The 17,616-nt window shown below is 39.0% G+C and overlaps 1 protein-coding gene across 1 annotated transcript in view; it reads right to left on the bottom strand.

Annotated features, from left to right (window-relative positions):
* The window catches only part of DPP10 (dipeptidyl peptidase like 10), a 442,364-nt gene that overhangs the window by 59,024 nt on the left and 365,724 nt on the right, over positions 1–17,616 (bottom strand). Inside the window, exons 8-9 of the mRNA XM_075069831.1 lie at positions 5,010–5,130; positions 785–943 (exon numbers count right to left, since the gene is read on the bottom strand). Coding sequence (XP_074925932.1) covers positions 785–943; positions 5,010–5,130 — 280 coding nt within the window. The remainder of the gene's footprint in view (positions 1–784; positions 944–5,009; positions 5,131–17,616) is intronic.

The raw sequence follows: 17,616 nt of genomic DNA, 5'->3' as shown, positions 1-17,616 counted from the left end.
GACTGTGGGTTCCACAAGAGGGGAAGATCACTGAGGTGAGCAAATCCGCCAATAAGCACAGGACCCACCATGGTAGAGGAGGAACTTTGTCACAACATATATATATATAAAGTGAGGGAGGGTTTATGGGAAGCAAACAGAAAATTAGGAGGATTCTAATTCTGGTGTCAGAGAGTGTCACGTTTAGACCTGCAGATCTCTTCTCATCACAAAAGACGGGTGCTCCTTATCCAGGTTTTTGAACCTCTCTGAAAGGTTTGGTTCTGTTCAGTTTAAAGACTTGGGGAAGGCTCATATCATTGCCTATTTTATCCAACCAAGGCCTCTCACCCGTGTTAATAATACCATCATTTGATGAAAAGTAGCAGTCAGATACTATGATACTCTGTATTATCAGAAAACTGTTATGCTTCATCTATATAAATGCAGCTAAACACTCACTGCAGCCTGCAGCTACTCTGTGCTGTTCAAAGGCAATTCTGGCAGCACTTTTTCTTGACTCCTTCTGATCATTTCATTCTTCATTTAAAAGCTGTAGCATATACCAATCATAAATTAGCATGAAACAGACTGCATGTCCCATTCTGACCTAATGGTTTCTGTCTAGCAAAAAGCTTTACAACCCTATTTGAAATAGCATAACTCTGAATGCTATTCCCTGTACTGCCACATCAACACAAGCAGCTTCATTTACTATGTAGAAACAGTCCTTCAGTAATGCAGAATGCTATCAGTCGGTTCACTGAACCGTGCAAAAGGGCTGTAGATTGCACTTAGACTTTACTTACCTTAGGATATGGATAGTGCTTTCCTTTGGGATACAGACCTCCAGTAAACCGAGGAATAACCATGTTTGGTACCAAAGTGTCATTTATCATCAGGAATGCCAACCTTTCTCCATCCGGGGACCACCAGTGGGCAACGTGAGAGTGAAGAAGCTCCTCTGAAACAGATGCATATTGTTGGAAATTCATAGAAGTAACTATTGTGTGATTCAGATTACCAACTCATTCATTTGCATTTTATATAATTTCTATGCTTTGTTGCAATGCAGCTATTGTAATTATAAAGAAATACTGAAAATTATCTTGGACTGAATTGCCTGAATATTAAGGACCATTATAGGCTAAATTACGAGTTTTTACTCAGATGAGAATTCCCAATTATATCAATGGAATTACCTGCATAAGTGAGATGATTATTATTTCCTTATATTTAGCTCTAATATTATTCTATCCATTTTTTAATTCTTTTGTAAATGATTTGCATCAATAGAATTTAAAGGCATTTAAAGGCATTTTTAGCACTCGTATCATTCTATCCAGGTATTTATGTTTTATTCTTTAATTTGGGGAAAACCTTCAGTTTTATTGAATCCCATTTTGCAAGAAATTTTGATGTAGGTGGAGGGTATTCTGTTTTGAAATAGATTTCTTTCTTTCTTTTTTTAAATTACCAAATTCCTAGCCAAATGAAAAATCTAGTTCCTGTCCAGCACTAGATCTGACTAATTTAGCTCTTTTACTTTTAGTCTGTGATCAGACTTTGATTTTGTTTAACTAGCTAATTTACTATTTGTACTTTTTCCATGAACACTGTGTTGTACACAAAGTTCAGCTGTGTGTCTGGAAACCGAAATTTGGAGTATTCACAAGCTGTCCACTCAGAATATTCACTAATTGCTGTTCACATGTGATCGATTGCCTGAATTACAGAATATTCTTTCTGCTCCCTGACTGGATAACTGAAACCTTTTTCCACAGGAAAATAACAGATAATGAATGATAAACATTCATATAGCAAACATTTTTGTTTGTTCTAAAACACCACTGTTTGAATTTAAATAAGGATATTCACACAAAGAACAGCCACTCCCAAATACTTCTGTAAACCAAAGCCCAGCAACATGAGTATTTGTGAATTCCAAATGAAAAAGTACACAAATAAAGTCAAAATGAGCTGCTTTTTGAATGTCCATTAATATAATTGTGCAGTATTCAATCAGCTATATGCCTGATGCCACCACACAGTATTTCATCTATATCTATTGCTTGCAAAGTACTGCTTAAATTAACAAGTTACCTAGGAAAGAAGAAAAGAGTCAGAATGCCACAATATGCTCTGAAGATTTGTGCCTAGAAAACCCCCCTCTCACAACTGTTAAAGAGATGGTGTGTGCGGGAGAGGGGAACAGCTTCTTCCATTCCACCATAGCCTATTCCTAGGAATCCATGGAGACCACTCTCTGGAAGCAGGACCGGCAACACAGCTATGGGGCAAGGATTGGACAGCCTGAGAATGGGTGGAATCGCTTGACAGAGGCCACACAGAGCTCACAGGCCAAGGCTCCCCCATCCCCCAATGCTGTATAACCTTTGGTGGATATTACCTGATCCAGAGAGCCCCCTCTGTGGTGGGGGAGCCCCTCACAAAGTGGCTTCCAGTGGCTGTCCTGACAGGGCTTAACGAGGAGCAACTGAAACAGTAAACTGGAAATACAGGATCTCTGCATCAGTGTGTCTGGCTTCCTTCATATTCAAACAGAAGAAAAGTTGTGGCCTTGCTGAAAATCAACCTCCATGTTTTTTGGAGAGGTTAATGGGCCTGATTTCCAACCCTACATATGCACTTGCATGATAAATTGCACATATGGATACAAACATGTATTTTCTGGTGCAAACTGTCATATGAGTGTATGTCCCAGCGAGTTTTGTGAATGGAAATTCTAACACCTCTGAGCACACAGGTGCTGGAATTTTCAGGGCCGCCCAGAGGGGGGGCAAGTGGGGCAATTTGCCCTGGGCCCCGCAGGGGCCCCCACGAGAGTTTTTCAGGGCCCCTGGAGCAGGGTCCTTCACTTGCTCCAGGGGCCCCGGAAAACTCTTGCGGGGCCCGGGCCCCTGGAGCTTCTCCTGCTCCAGGTCTTCAGCAGCAGTTCGGCGGCAGGGATCCTTCCGCTCCAGCATGACCTCCGAAGTGCCCTCAAGACCCGTGGCGGGGGGTCCTTCCGCCCCAGGACTTGCCGCCGAAGTGCTGGGTCTTCGGTGGCAATTCGGCAGAAGACCCCAGGCCCCCTGAATCCTCTGGGCAGCTCTGGGAATCTTACAGTGCACATTCAAAGCATGGACACATGTATGTGCATGCACATACTATTTTACATAGACATGTGTAAAGATCAGGTAGAGTATCAGTGGGAAATGTAACATTAATATGTGCATTTTCAACTAGTTACTTCTCTTCCTTATCATTTTTATTTCTTACCCTGTTTTTTAATGCTTATGTAAGAAAGTAATTTGTACTGTTAACAATTTTATTTATCTTTCATAAAAAAATTGTTTCTAAAAATGCACACCAAACTTTTTTATAACAGATAATTTTCTGATATGCACAATCGAGTTGAAATTGAAAAAAATGTCGCATTGGCATGGCATAAATGACAGAAATTGGTCTTGTTTCTCTTTAGTTACTGTACACAAATACTACAAATACCAAGCCCCTTTGCAGTCAATATACTCAGGTAATTTTAACATATTTATTTCTCTTACAGTATCTGGTCTTAACAATAGGTGGGGCTTTGCCATAAGGATCTACAATAGCACTAGAATCTCCTATACATTCTCTATTATCTAAGCACCAGATTCTGTAATCCTTACTTATACTGAGTGTTTCCTTAGCCATAAGTGATGTGGCAGGCGGGCACAGTCATAGGAAAGAGATCTTGACCAGTGTAACATGCCAGAGCGCCAAAGTTGGTCTGTTAGCAACTTCACCACAGTCCCCCCTGAAACCTGACTCTTTCTTTTCCCCAGTTTCACTAATCCTACAATGCTATCTCTTAATCTTGTGAATTGTTTCACTCACTACTACACTACCCACAAGTAAGTATATTTGAGTAACCTTTACCAATGTTTAGTAGAGTCCAACTGACTTTACCAGGGCTTCTCTTATGCTAGACTTCACCTAGTCATTAGGTGGAGGATTCCTCTCCCTCTCATATGACCTAAATAAATGTCAGGTTGACCTCTAATTACTCTCCAGGGATGAATGCTGCCCAGGAAAGACTAGAGAATTGGCAGAGCCATAACTTTGTCTGCCCAATGTGCTGAACAGTGGAGCTGGTCAGCTGCCTGGGGTGGAAGGTGGGAAGGAATATACTGCACTTTGTAAAGGGGAACAGTGTGAATCTGGAGATCTCCAGGAGTCATTCAGAATGATCTTTTGCACAGTGCAACTCAACACTTCCCCCCCAATTCAGAGCATATCACACAGGCTACCGTCTTGTGATTTATGTGCAACTCACCCTAAGGTTAGCAGAATTTGGCCCAAAGTTGCCTAGCAAAATTTTGAATAATCATGAATGTGACCCAAGCAATACTTTGTTTTAGAGACAAGGTGAGCTGTTCTTTCAGATTTAATTAACTTTATATGGTTAAATACACCAATTTATATGCAATCATATTAGATTTCCAGTTTCTCAAGTGCATTTAAAATGATCTTCCATGCTAAAGATGCTCTTCTCCCTGGTTTTGAACTTCACTGACCTATTAAAATACCTACAAAACATTAATGGAATCCATTAAAACCTGAGGTGGCTAATCTTTTCAATACAGGCATTTAAACCTCTATAGAATGTAAATTACCATTCTTATTTCCAAGTCCATTTGAGCTCGGGTTTTCAAAGAAGCATAAGGGTATGTCTGCACAGCAACTAGACAACTGCGTCTGGACCATGCAAGCCGACTCAGTCTTGTGGGGCTTGGGCTGCGGGGCTTTTTCATTGCTCTTTAGCCACACTCTGGGGACCCTCCCCTATTCTAGAAAATATAACTATATGCAAATGAATCAATATAAAATATGAGCTAAGGCAAAGATCTGAAGGCAATTTTGCAAGAAAATAGGAAGAGAAAAAGCAAAATAGCTTCAGACACTGGAATGAATAGTTTTCTCCTGCAGGTTTTGTACAAGAATCTCTTCCCGTATTAATAAACAGCTATATTTATCCACCTTACCTTCATAGAGCCAGTCTGCGATTCCATTAAAAATGATTCCTTCTTTTCCTGAGGATGTCAGTCGCAATGAGCTACTCTTTACATCAGGTTGATAGTAGATGTTATTTTCAAAAATATAAATCTAGATTAGGTAAAAGAGATAACGGGGGGAAATAACATGTTGGTAAACATAAATGAATGTTTTCATGCCAGTGATAGAAATACAATTTCTATGGTTTCAGAACAGCCTAAAGAATAATTCATCATCATTTTCATTGAAGATCTCTTTAGATTTTCTGGTACTGTATTACCAATTTCTAAGAAACTTTTAACATTCTTGTGGCTCTAAATCCTTTCTTTTTAACTATTATGCCAACCCAAATATTTCTACTCCCTTTTGCAAATTTTCTCACACTCTCCAGAACCAGCACTGTAAAGAGGCTAAAAAGTCATATGTTATTAATTTAACATTTAATTATATATTTAACAATTGAATAGATTATGAAACATTTTGTTAGTCCCATTTTTATCCAGAACAAATATCTTTATTTCCATCTATGAAAATAGATATAGCTGTATAGGTACAGATTACAAATATAAATTACAGATATACATCATTGGTGTAAGATGGGAATTAAGTGAAATAAGAATCAGACCAAGGAACTGAGTACTGTTTGATTCTCTCTATGCTCTTATACCATGCACCTCACTGGTATTTGAACATCTTACACAAAGCACATCATAATAATGGCCCTCCTATTGTCAAGTCTGGTTTCCTTATTTTTTCTTTGTAGATGTTTGGGAAGATGTTTTCTTCCCCTCTTTTCTTCTTCTCTCCATTATTTTCATTCCTCACTCTTCAGTGGCAAGGAACCAGTGAGGACACAGACAGATATTAGAATCTTTTGGCAAGTGACTGCAATTTGAACTTCAAATAAGATATCTTCCGCCAACAATTTGTCCCAGCAGCAATGAAAAGGGAGAAATCTACAACCACCTTAAGTGGTCAGTGGTTCTCCTCCTTCAATGCTAAAATATAGAGCATTCTAACATGTCCTGGATTTAACCGAATCGAGGGAGGAGGAGCAGGAAGAGGCCTACATCTGTCTTTTTACAGTATCTTCCCTTGCTTCCTCCCAGCCAACCCCAGCACTTTTTCTTAGAAATGAGATTCTTCTGAGGAGATCAGAAAGCTGTTGTTGTCTGGCAGGGGCCGTGAACCACCTGGAGAGACTGGCCCACCTTTCTGAAGCCTGCAGAAATGGCCAGTCCCTTCTCTTGTATCTTAGTTCTTTTGTTGTAGTGACATTTCAGGGAAACAGAAGTGAGTCTTATACTTTGCTCTGATAACAGTGAGTTTTGAGGCTGTTTTCACCTCATTCAGTCTCATGCCCTTGCTGTTTTCAATCGTAAACCAAAGTGATATTTACAACTTACAATTGCCTCCTGGTCTATTCTGGTGTTTCTAAGAATTAGAGGAAGGAGCCAGTGGGTGAACACCTGGGAAGGGGCAGAAGGGTCTCCCCATTTTTGATGTAATCAGAGTCTAAGTTTGAAGTTAAGAATGTTAGAGCACTAAGAGGTGCAAGGAAGAGGGAAGAGAGAAAAGAAAGACCAAGAGAGAAAAAACAGGAGGGGCAGTGAACCTGATAGTAAAGATAAGGGTTTATAAAGGAAGCAGTGACACAACCTTAAGTATAGCACTATGTACTTCAGCTAATGCAGAACAGTCCAGCACTTCTCCGAGCAAAGCATCAAACCTGTCCTCTACTCTCTACTCTAGCTTCCCAGAGAATTTTGAATCAGTTTGGATGATGATCTCATATAGATCTTTAACAGAGAACTGGATAAATTATTAAAAGAGAATTGGATAAATTCATGGTGGTTAAGTCCATAAATGGCTATTAGCAAGGATGGGTAAGGAATGGTGTCCCTAGCCTCTATTTGTCAGAGGATGGAGATGGATGGCAGGAGAGAGATCACTTGATCATTGCCTGTTAGGTTCACTCCCTCTGGGGCACCTGGCATTGGCCACTGTCAGTAGACAGATACTGGGCTAGAGGGACCTTTGGTCTGACCCGGTACGGTCGTTCTTATGTTCTTATATTAGTCCTTTACTTCAAAGTGCTCCCCAGCCTGGGCCAAGATATCTACAAATTTACCTAAAGGTCTGAAATGAAGACCATAATTAACCACTCTGTTTCTCTGGCACAGTGGAACTCTCTACAAGGAAAAAGCTCATCTGTGTAGGAGACAGAACTTTTTCAAGGGCTGGTCCAAGACTATGGAATGAACTCCCTGAGGAACTAATGACCATTGCAACCCTCATCACCTTTCATACCAAGGGAAAGACACATTTATTTGATGTTGGCGTCTCTAACATAAATAGCAATGTGCATATTTAGTTAAAAAACAAACAAAATAAGACACTCTACTACATATACTTCTCCACCTGGGAAAAGTATGAGAGAACAAACATGTGACAGATGTAAGTCACATTATTTAACTGACTCCTGAAAGGCACTCACATAGCATGGTGATAAGCATGATATAAGAACTTCTGTAGAACAGAATACAATACTACTTCCTTTCCCTTGTCAGATGGGGATCTTCTCCTCTCCTATCATATTCTTCCTTGAAACACAGTTCTTTTGGAATGTGCTATCCCTGACCTCTTCATTGGCACTATCTACTCCCTCTTTCCCACCTGATGTTACAACAAACACACACCAGTAAAAGTAAACAAACTAACAAAAAGGAAAGGAAAATGGAGAATCACAGCTGATGTGAATTCCTGTAATAATGCTTCTGCCAAGTGGATTTTCCCAATCATTTAATTTTTTTGTTATCCCTCATCCCTCCTCTCACCCGATGTCAACATTCATGATTTGTCCTAATTGTAAATTCCTAAGGGCTTATTGTCTTGTTTATCTTTAAAGTGCCATAGCCATGTATGCATTTGCCAAGCACACAATAATAATAAATAATAACAACAAAACAATTCATAAGAACATACACGCACCATAATAGCTTTGCAGGCAGGAAAATGCAGATAACATAGCAATACATAAACAATACACAATATAAGTTTTGGTGCTAACATCTCTTCGATATGCACTCAGGTTACAACACTGGGCTGCTTAATTGCAGTAAAAGCAGCACTGGGCTGCTTAATTTCCATAGATCATCTAAAAGGCCCAGGTATTTATCATATGTCTGCTTGTGGGAATAATACCAATCTAAGGTTAAGTATTCTTGACCTTATCACTGCTTTCCTCTCCCCTTCCCAATTATCAGTTGAAACAGATTTCCCTAATCATCTTTAAACTACAGACATTTATTGATATTTAATGATATCTATATCAGGATTTCTACGTTATAAGCAATAAAGCTGAAGAGTTTCATACCAGGAGCACTGAAGCATGTTTTAGTTCTTATCAGGGACAAAGGGTGACTTGGGACAAAGTTACTTCATGGTCAGAAATTCAAAATACTATGTGAATTCAAACTTCAAGTAAAAATAATTGATGAAATCTTTTATGGTTTCAGCAGCTATATAAATTATCCAAAAGTATTGACCAGTAATTACATCTATATTTGAAGAACTGAAATTGGATGCAGTTCAGAATCTTTCTGAACCTGAAAAATGTGACCCAACTTTAAGCTTGGAGAAGATATGGAATAAGAATTTTAATGATGCCAACTTTCTGAAGAAGGTAATGACGGGCTCTGTAGTCAATGTATATTACAAAAAAAAAAAAAAGGTAACCTACTTAATTATTTAAGGAAGCCTAGGTGAAATAAGATCATTTTGCCAAATGGTTTTTCTTTTAGCCAGTTAAAAGCATTTATTTATGCCAAGACAAATCCTCAGGCAGTGTAAATGGGTGTGGGTCCAATATGTAGCATTACTTCCAGTGTATAAAGATATGTTTTTAACTGGCTAAAAGAACTTGGAAAAATGATCTTATTTCATTTAGGTTTCTTTGAACACCTAGATCAATCTTGTCCATTATTGTAGAACAATAACAAGGACAAAATATTACTTGTATTTCTTTTTTTCTTACCTTTTAGGTTGTTTCTGTTTCAAATTGTGAAAACATCTTTTATGGCTGGATGCTGTAGTGAAAAGCTTTCGTTTAAATACTGCACTGTCAGTCAGCATGCAGGATTAAGAACTACTTTTATAACTGAACCATGAAAAGGTCTTTAATCTTGTTACTACTATTTAGTATGTGTTGCTAATTGAATTAAACACACTGCACATAAGAAAATATCTCACAAGGAACATCCAGTTGTTGGTTCCACTGATCACATGGTCATTCATTCTTACTCATTATTATCTAATAAAGTGCCCCATCCCTGTCTGCCCTGACCACCCAACCAGCCCTCTTTTCATCCTTCAAACATTCCCACAAACAGCCTCACATAACCTCTTATCACGTATTCCCATTTCCTCTTCATTACTCTTGATCTCAGACTCCAACCGCTGTGAAATCTGTGCCTATCTTGCCCCACAGGAAATTCTTACTTCCTATTGCACATGAGGAGTGGAGCTGCTGGGGATCTGTGCCCACCCTCTACCCATGTCCAGCAGCTAGGGATGACTTTATTTGTTAGCTAAAAACGATGAAATTGTGTTACCCATGACACTGAGTGCAATACAGATATTAACAAATTAAACAAGATTTAAATCTAGGACCTTGCAGAACTAAATCAATCACCTAGACTAAACATGCTGTTCTAAATCATCTCCTCCACTGGTGGGTCTGTGCAATGTTGTGCAGGATTTAGTCTCAAAAGAATAATGTGTTCATGCTTGATGTTGTAGAAATACCTTAGTATAAATCACCATTAAGTTCAGTCATTCAGACCCAGTCTGTAACTTTGAGCACTTTTTATAATTCATCTGGTGTCATTTTTGAGTTATAGGGGCTCATAAAAAGTGTTTGAAGCCAAAGAAATTACTCCATGCAGATTTCTTACAAATATATAGAAGACCAAAACCCCAGAGTCATTGGGTTTAAGACTTTTCACACTGTGGTTCATCTGAGAGAATTTATTTTTATACATCAGTTGACCATATTCCATCCCTTGAAAACAAGACCTTTGAATGAAAATGTTCATATCTGCTAGTATAGCAAAGCAGTTAGAACATAATTACAAAAACATTAGCACTAAAATCAATTAGTAGTAACCTTAACATGAAAATTGCTAACATTGGACTCAATCATGGCTTTGTGACAAGCCCTGAACAAGGGTCAGAGCACTGGTATGGTGCCCCAGGAGCAGCCCATGACTGTAGAAGTCAGGATCTGCCTCCCATTTTTTTGCTATTTGGCGGCGGGGGTGGTGGTGGTGGTGGTGGGATGGGAGGGAATATGTTGTGCCAGCTCTAAAGTCCCTAGTGCAACATAATTCTCCTGACATGCTCTTCACGCCCACTTGTGATTCTAGTAGCTGGCACAACTGAGTAAGTTGGTGCTTTACTCCCCTTTGTTCAGCCACCCAACCCAGGCCACAGACTAGCCCATGGCTATGATTATAGTAAGAAGAGTAATGTATTTTCCTAGGACAACTGAAGGCTGAAAAATGAATTTAATGCATATTATTTTTTGGACATTGCCATGCTGCATAATATTATAAAGTAAGTGTGTCTAATACACAGCAACAATGGATAAAACTACCTGTAATGTATCTTGCAACCAGCTGACACTGATCATCAGCTAATCTGGCAATGTGCTCCTTTCAAACAGCTCCAGCAACTGAAATCAGGAATGCTGAATGCAATCAAATGGAATCCACTTCCTCAGAATTTCAAAGTGAAATTGAGTTCTAACTGCAATGGAAGGAACATATTAATCTGCTTCCTGAATGTATAATTATAGAAGTGTGAATTGCCATTTGGAGAGCAAGAGAACTGGGAATTAGTTTGCCTGGCATGAATGCCCCAGCAAAGAGTAGATGTGGGTACTAATATTGCAAATTCCAAGCATTCAAAAATCATGAGCCCTGCCCAAGAAAAGCATGAAATTTTGTTTTCTTTTTGATTTGCTCTTTGGATTTTGAGCTGTGCATTGGAACTGTGCAGGAAATGGTTTTCCTGTCTCGCAAAGTTTTTGAGATTTCAGAAAACTCTCCTGTACTGAATCATGACAAAAAGGTGGTATCTCAAACATTTGTGTAAACTGAAAATCTGAAAATAAATTTGGTTTGGGTCAATCGAAATGTCTCATTTTAATAACATCAATATATTTTGTTTAGATTTTGACCACTTTTTCTTTTTTAAAAAATTATTAGAATTAAGTGACATTTTGAAATGAAAAGTCATTTAGAACTTGAAGCCCAGAATGTTTTGTCCTGAAATGTTGAAACACACATTCCAACAATTTTTATTTTCCCAAAAATGTTTTTTACTTGAAAAATTTGTCAAAACCAATTCTTTCCCACAAAAACATTTCAGTCATGATCAATCAGCAACTTCTGCTGAAAAATGTTTTGTTGCAAAATCCCTGGCCAGTTCTACTTTATATTGCACTCAGGTCACATTTTCAAGCTTTATTCTGCAAAACTGAGGTCTGCAAACTTATTTTATTATTGTTCTTTCTGAATTATAAATCAATTATTATTAGCTGTATTACTGTAGCGTCTAGGAGCCCCAATCATGGACCAGGACCCCCTTGTGTTAGGTGCTGCCCAATTTTTTAAATAAGAACTCAGATTCTCATTTAATCACATGCCTCCAAGAGCTGGAGCTTGAAGAAAAACATGAAATATCACAAGACTCATGTTAAACTCATGAAAGTTGGCAATACTGGAGCAGACTATGTAGACAACACTGCAGACTGAGATGTGATTACAGCACAGGTATCATGGTATCATGCTAACTTTACCCACGCTCACACACCTAAGTGCTATAGTAACATAAATTAAATAAATAAATAAGAGAAACCACATATCTGGGACACCAATCCTGAAAACACACACACTCTTAATTTTACTAATGTGAATAGTTGGGACTATTCAAAGTAGTAAAATTAAGCACATGCGTAACTGTTTACAGAAGCAGGGCCTTGGGGCACACTCGTTTACTTACTCAAAAGGGTGATGACATACATTTTAACATCTTCCCTGTCTCCAGAAGAGTCTGTGGGTATTGCTGATGTACAATTCACTAAGTGAATGTTGCAGGGTTTTTCTTAATACAAGCTCATGTCCAATTATTAATATTATGGTTTTATAGGGATATACTGAACACTAAAATTTGCTGATTGCATCTTTCAAAATTATTAGAAGAGGAATAGCTAAAAGTATATCAGAGTGATATTCTCATAAATTCATCAATGGCTTTGTGCCTAAAATGCTTTCCCAGCTTTTAGGCATGATGATAAGAAAATAAATTGAAAAAGGCATAGGGTGGAACCAGGTTACGCTATCTCACATGAAAATTGCATTACTATTTTTTAACTGCTTCTCACCACACCTTTTAGTATTTGGGGCATAGACCACTTAGTGAATAAAACTTCAAAGTGTGTAAATATCAAACTCGAACCTCAATGTTGCATGATCTATTATTTCATTACAGAGTTATTTGACAAACCTATTCATTTTCAAATTTAACAAGCCAACAAAATCTAGCATGTGTTTAATTAAATCTTTGTCTTTAATTAAACATATCTTTAGGAATAATCTGGATTAGCAAGAAATTTAATTCTGATAATAATCAAATTCACTTCAATTTAGTGTGAAGAATTGAAGATTAACTTTAATGTTTTCGATGAGACACTAATCCTTTCCCCCCTTCTGCTGCATCTCAGTCAGCGTCATTGATTCCTCAGCTAAATTACCTTCTTTCAAAATACCTGTTTATGGTTTGTAAAATGTTTCACAATATCAAATTATGAAATATTCTTCAAGGACTAATTACTGTGGGCAGCACCCAGTCCAGGTAGTTAGCATCAGATAATAGGCAGATGTGCAAGGGTGGAGAAAGTCTCTTTAAACTATTGCTAATAACTGGAGCAGCTCTTGGGCCTTCTTAATCACTTCCACCAGTGCAGGTGGAGAGGATCCATGGACTGCTAGAATCTCCAGATATACCTCCAACCCTTCTCTCAGCCTCTGTGTATTTCAGAGCAGGGTGTCTGAATGGAGCTGGATTTTGGACTATGCAGAGGATGTGCACCTTTCTTCTAGTTCCACTGTCAGTGGCCCCCTTTTCCCAGCATCTAGCCATGGAGAGCAGGACTGGATTTACCCTGAAGAGATCTGGACACATTTTAGTGATACATCTGTGCTGCAAAGTTTGACTCTGAATGTAGAAGCAAATCCAAACTTTCTTGACGTTAAGCGTGTTCCATTTCTGCCCAGTATAGATGTACTGACAGATCAGCGTGCAGTCTTTACATTATTTATATTTCACTTCACTGGAATTATGGACATCAACAAGGGTCCAGATGCACAGTGCAAAGTTAAGATTCCGAGATGAACTTCCCCAAAAATTGTGGGTGAGGAGTTGGAACTAATGATTTAATTTTGACCTATTTCTAATACATCTACTTTGGTCTAGAGTGTGATAAATAAATAAAATAATCAAATAATAATGGAAGGTACCAATAACAATCAAACAGAATTGTAGTTAGCATATCCTTTAAGATAATCTGACTATTCGTTATAGCGTCACTGAAAAACTAACCCAGATCCTAAACTGGTTAGCATAAGAGGAAATCCTATTCTAAGATAATGAGTGAATTTTTCCAATTACTTTTTTGTAACTTGTCTGTGACCAATTTGCATGACTCTAAGATTGATAACAACAAGACAAGCAGCGTGCACCATCAAAGATAATAGAAATATGCACTGCAAGCTGTGAGGGTCAGTGGATTCTGAAACAATTTACTCTCTACCCACTAGTTTTAAGAGCCTCCTGAAATTTAATGTTCAAGGTGAAATGATAACACCAAACGTCCAGTGTCTTGTCTTGGGGGAATCAACAACAGTACAATCCCAAGAAAAACAGAGGTTTGTCACATGCTACAGAATATGTTAGCACTTCTGGCATACTCTAATTCTGAAAAGTAGTAACGTTGTTAGTAAGACTGGAAGATTAATACATTTCTTCACAGACTGGACTTATTTATGCTCATCTGATGCCAACTCTAAAAGTCCATCCCCCCCAATTTTTTTTTCTGTGTTTTTAGCCTCCATGTGTTAAAGTAAATCATGATTATAAAATAAGGGATGGGCAGTTGTGTTAGAAAGTAAGTAAGTAAGTCTGATTACTCACTCCAAAAATAAAAAAGCAAATGAATCATTATCTGGATCATAAAAAAAACCAAAACCAAGACAGTTTAAAAGCACAATCACATTTTACTATTTTATTTAAGAATCTGTATTCTCTGTACATAGCACCATGCAATATCCCTGTCATAATTGCAGCATTTAACATGAACCTTTAAAGTTGATTTCACTCAAGCATGTCTACAGTGCAATCGGGAGGTGTGACTGCAGCACCTGTAGACATACCTGCGCTAGCTTTGAACTAGCTTTCAATGGAAGAAAGGAACCTACATTCCTTTGAGGATCTGTACCCATCTGCTGAAAGCAAAGGGAATTTGTGGGCCATTGGCAAGCCAGGTGATCTGAAACTAGTTCAATCTCTCACAATCAGGTGGGGGAAGGGTACAGCAGCAAGGGAGGCAACTGCAACCCAAGGCTACAGAACCACAATGTAGCTTCACTATTGTTTCATTGTCTGAAACACAGTTCTTATTTGGGCTGCTTGCTGACCAAGACTTACATTCATGCCTTTGTTGCCAGGAAGAGCTCATACATTTCTAACTTGAAACTCAGGTAGTTATATGGCCCTTCACAACATTCGGGTGAGGTGGGGTGTCAAGAGAGCCTATACCAGGATGGTCTACCTCCTTCTAGGCCAGGAGGGTGGGGAGAAGACAGCTGTGTTCTGGAGCCATGTCGGGACTGCCAACCCAACTGGACAGCATCAAGTGATTGGGGCTGATGGTTACCAGATGGACGATATAAATGAAGACTCCAGCTCCAGAAGAGAGTCTGGGACTAGCAGCGGGCTGGGAGTATGCTTGCCTGTATGTAGTAGAGGACTGTGAAGAGGCCTGGGGACCCTCATAGACTGGAGAAGGTCCTGATTAGTAAGCTGTGGAATGCCGGAGGATGCTATAAGATAGGCAGAGAACAGGAGAGAGGACTATTACTTTACAATGTTATTCCATGTTTATTTTATGTTGAAGAATAAACTAAGCCCAGAGGCATGGGCTATAAATTCATTGGCTCAGGCTAGTGACTGAGTCCAACCTAACGCATCATTGGCATTATACATTATATAATATTATATATATTATACATTATACAAATAATATGTGATAAACAAAGGCAGTACTATTTGTGGTCAAACACCAACATTGTGCTTGATGTTATATGAGATACAAAGACACAGTTGTTGCACAATGTCCATCCTTCATGTGCTTAAGTTTGAGTCCTTAAGACCCCAATCCTGCAATGACAGGTGAACAACAAGAATAAAAGAGGCATTTGGAGACCCAGCTGAATTTTTTTCTTTTGTTGTTTAAATACAAATGGAAGTAGTGGTATATTTAGAGGGGTTTGCATGTGAAGGCATCATGGAAGTAGTGGAGTGTCTGAAGAAGAGGGTGGGATCCTTGGGAAAGAAAGGAAAGGAAAGTGGGAGCAGATCTAAGAGACTATGAGGCTGACACCACAGGTTGAGTGAAGAGGATAAAGTGCAATGTGATATCAAATGAGCAGAGAGACTGAGAAGCAAAGCTAGAGTTATGCAGAGCCTTGATAGCTAATGCAATAATCTTACATTTGATTCAATAGACGAGGTGCAGGAACTGGATAATAAAATTGGAGATGACATGGTTCAAGAGGAAGGGTAGGAAGATGATTTCGGGTACTGGATTCTGGGTAGATTGGAAGCAAGCGATATGTAAAAGGAGGCCAGAGAGAACGGGGTTTAGTTAAGGTGGGAGATAAACCCAAAAGTGTTTTAGCTGCAAGGACAGTAGGAGGGTGGACAGGTTTTATATGTATAGAGCAGAGAAATATAATAGACCTAATAAAGTTGAAAAAATAAAATTCCCTATAAGTGTTAAAGACATTTAAGATATCTACATCACGTCTTACTGTGATTCTTACATTATTACTGCTATCTGATATTATTATTTCAGAAGCATCTAGAGGATCCAAGTGAGATCAAGGCCTCACTGAACTTAGCGCTGTACAATCATAATAAGATATATTATACTTTAAACAGATAAGATAAACAAGGGAGATGAAAGGAAATGAGTTCCTGAGAGGCTAAGTGACTTGGCAAAGGTCACACAGGACCCAGTTAGGACTGCCCAGAGGATTCAGGGGGCCTGGGGCAAAGTGGGGGAGCTGCGTCACTTGTACTCACCCAGCAACGGTATGGGTCTTCAGCAACATTTCGGCAGTGGGGGACCCTTCAGTCGCTCCACATCTTTGGCAGCACTGAAGACCCCCCCTCCCCCCGAAATGCCACCAAAGACCCAGACCGCTGCCAGGCCAGGGCTCACGGGGCCTCTGCAGGGCCCGGGGCAAGTTGCCCCACTTATACCCACCTCTGGGCAGCGTTGGACCCAGATCCTCAGACTCCAGTTCAGCATCTTACCCACTGGACCAAGCTGCCTCTCTTTTTGCTCCTAACAAGATAAAAGCTTCACTGTGTTGCTGCTGCCTGGAACAAGTGTGGTTATTTCCATCCCACATACATTCCCTGGTTAACCTCCACCATTATAAATGCTGCTGGGTACAGCTGAGCAAGGAGTCCATCACGTCGTAAGTGTAGTCTAAGTTCCACGGCTTCTTCTAGTGATATGTCCTGATAATTAATTCTTCAAAAGCTACAAGATATTTTTCCATCTGGGCCTGTCTCTTATCCATTTGTTCTCTCTCATGTTTAACCATATGATATTAACCAGGGCCAAATCCTGCATTCCTCTCTGATAGAAAAAGAAGCCTGCAGAGCTCACACATGCTAACACACTAAATAAAAACAATATCATGTAAATAACATAAAGATCCCATATTTTCAATATTTATAGGTCAGACATTTTATTATGAACTCTGGATATAAGACAACTCTATCTGGACCTTTAACCACTTGTGAGGAGCTGATCCAGGAGCAAATTGGAACAAAAAGTTTAGTTTTCCAAGACACACAATTTTGACTGAAAAAGATGTTAAGAAAACAACCCAGAGAAAAAGATGAGAGAGAAACTTGGACAAAGAAATCAATCTGGCTGAATGGATCTTTATATGTGAGAGGGGATACACATCTTCAATCTGTGTAGCTCAAAGAAATTTTTGATTAATCACTCTATTGATGGCATTTGACTTCACATAACATCCCTCTATTTTTGCTACCAGGCAGGCACTCAGTTGGAAGAGTTATGGGGAAAGGGAACATACTTGCACATGTGGAAGTTGTATGCAGGAATTAGACAGTTTTGGGAGGAAATTATTGAAGAGGTTTATCTTATGACAAAATGCTGGCTGTTTAGAAATCCCCTGACCTGCTTATTTAATAGTCCAGTAAACAATCTGT

The sequence above is a fragment of the Chelonoidis abingdonii genome, chromosome 10 (assembly GCF_003597395.2).
Source record: "Chelonoidis abingdonii isolate Lonesome George chromosome 10, CheloAbing_2.0, whole genome shotgun sequence".
NCBI classification, from domain to species: domain Eukaryota; kingdom Metazoa; phylum Chordata; order Testudines; family Testudinidae; genus Chelonoidis; species Chelonoidis abingdonii.
This window is presented reverse-complemented; position numbering and strand designations above follow the sequence as displayed.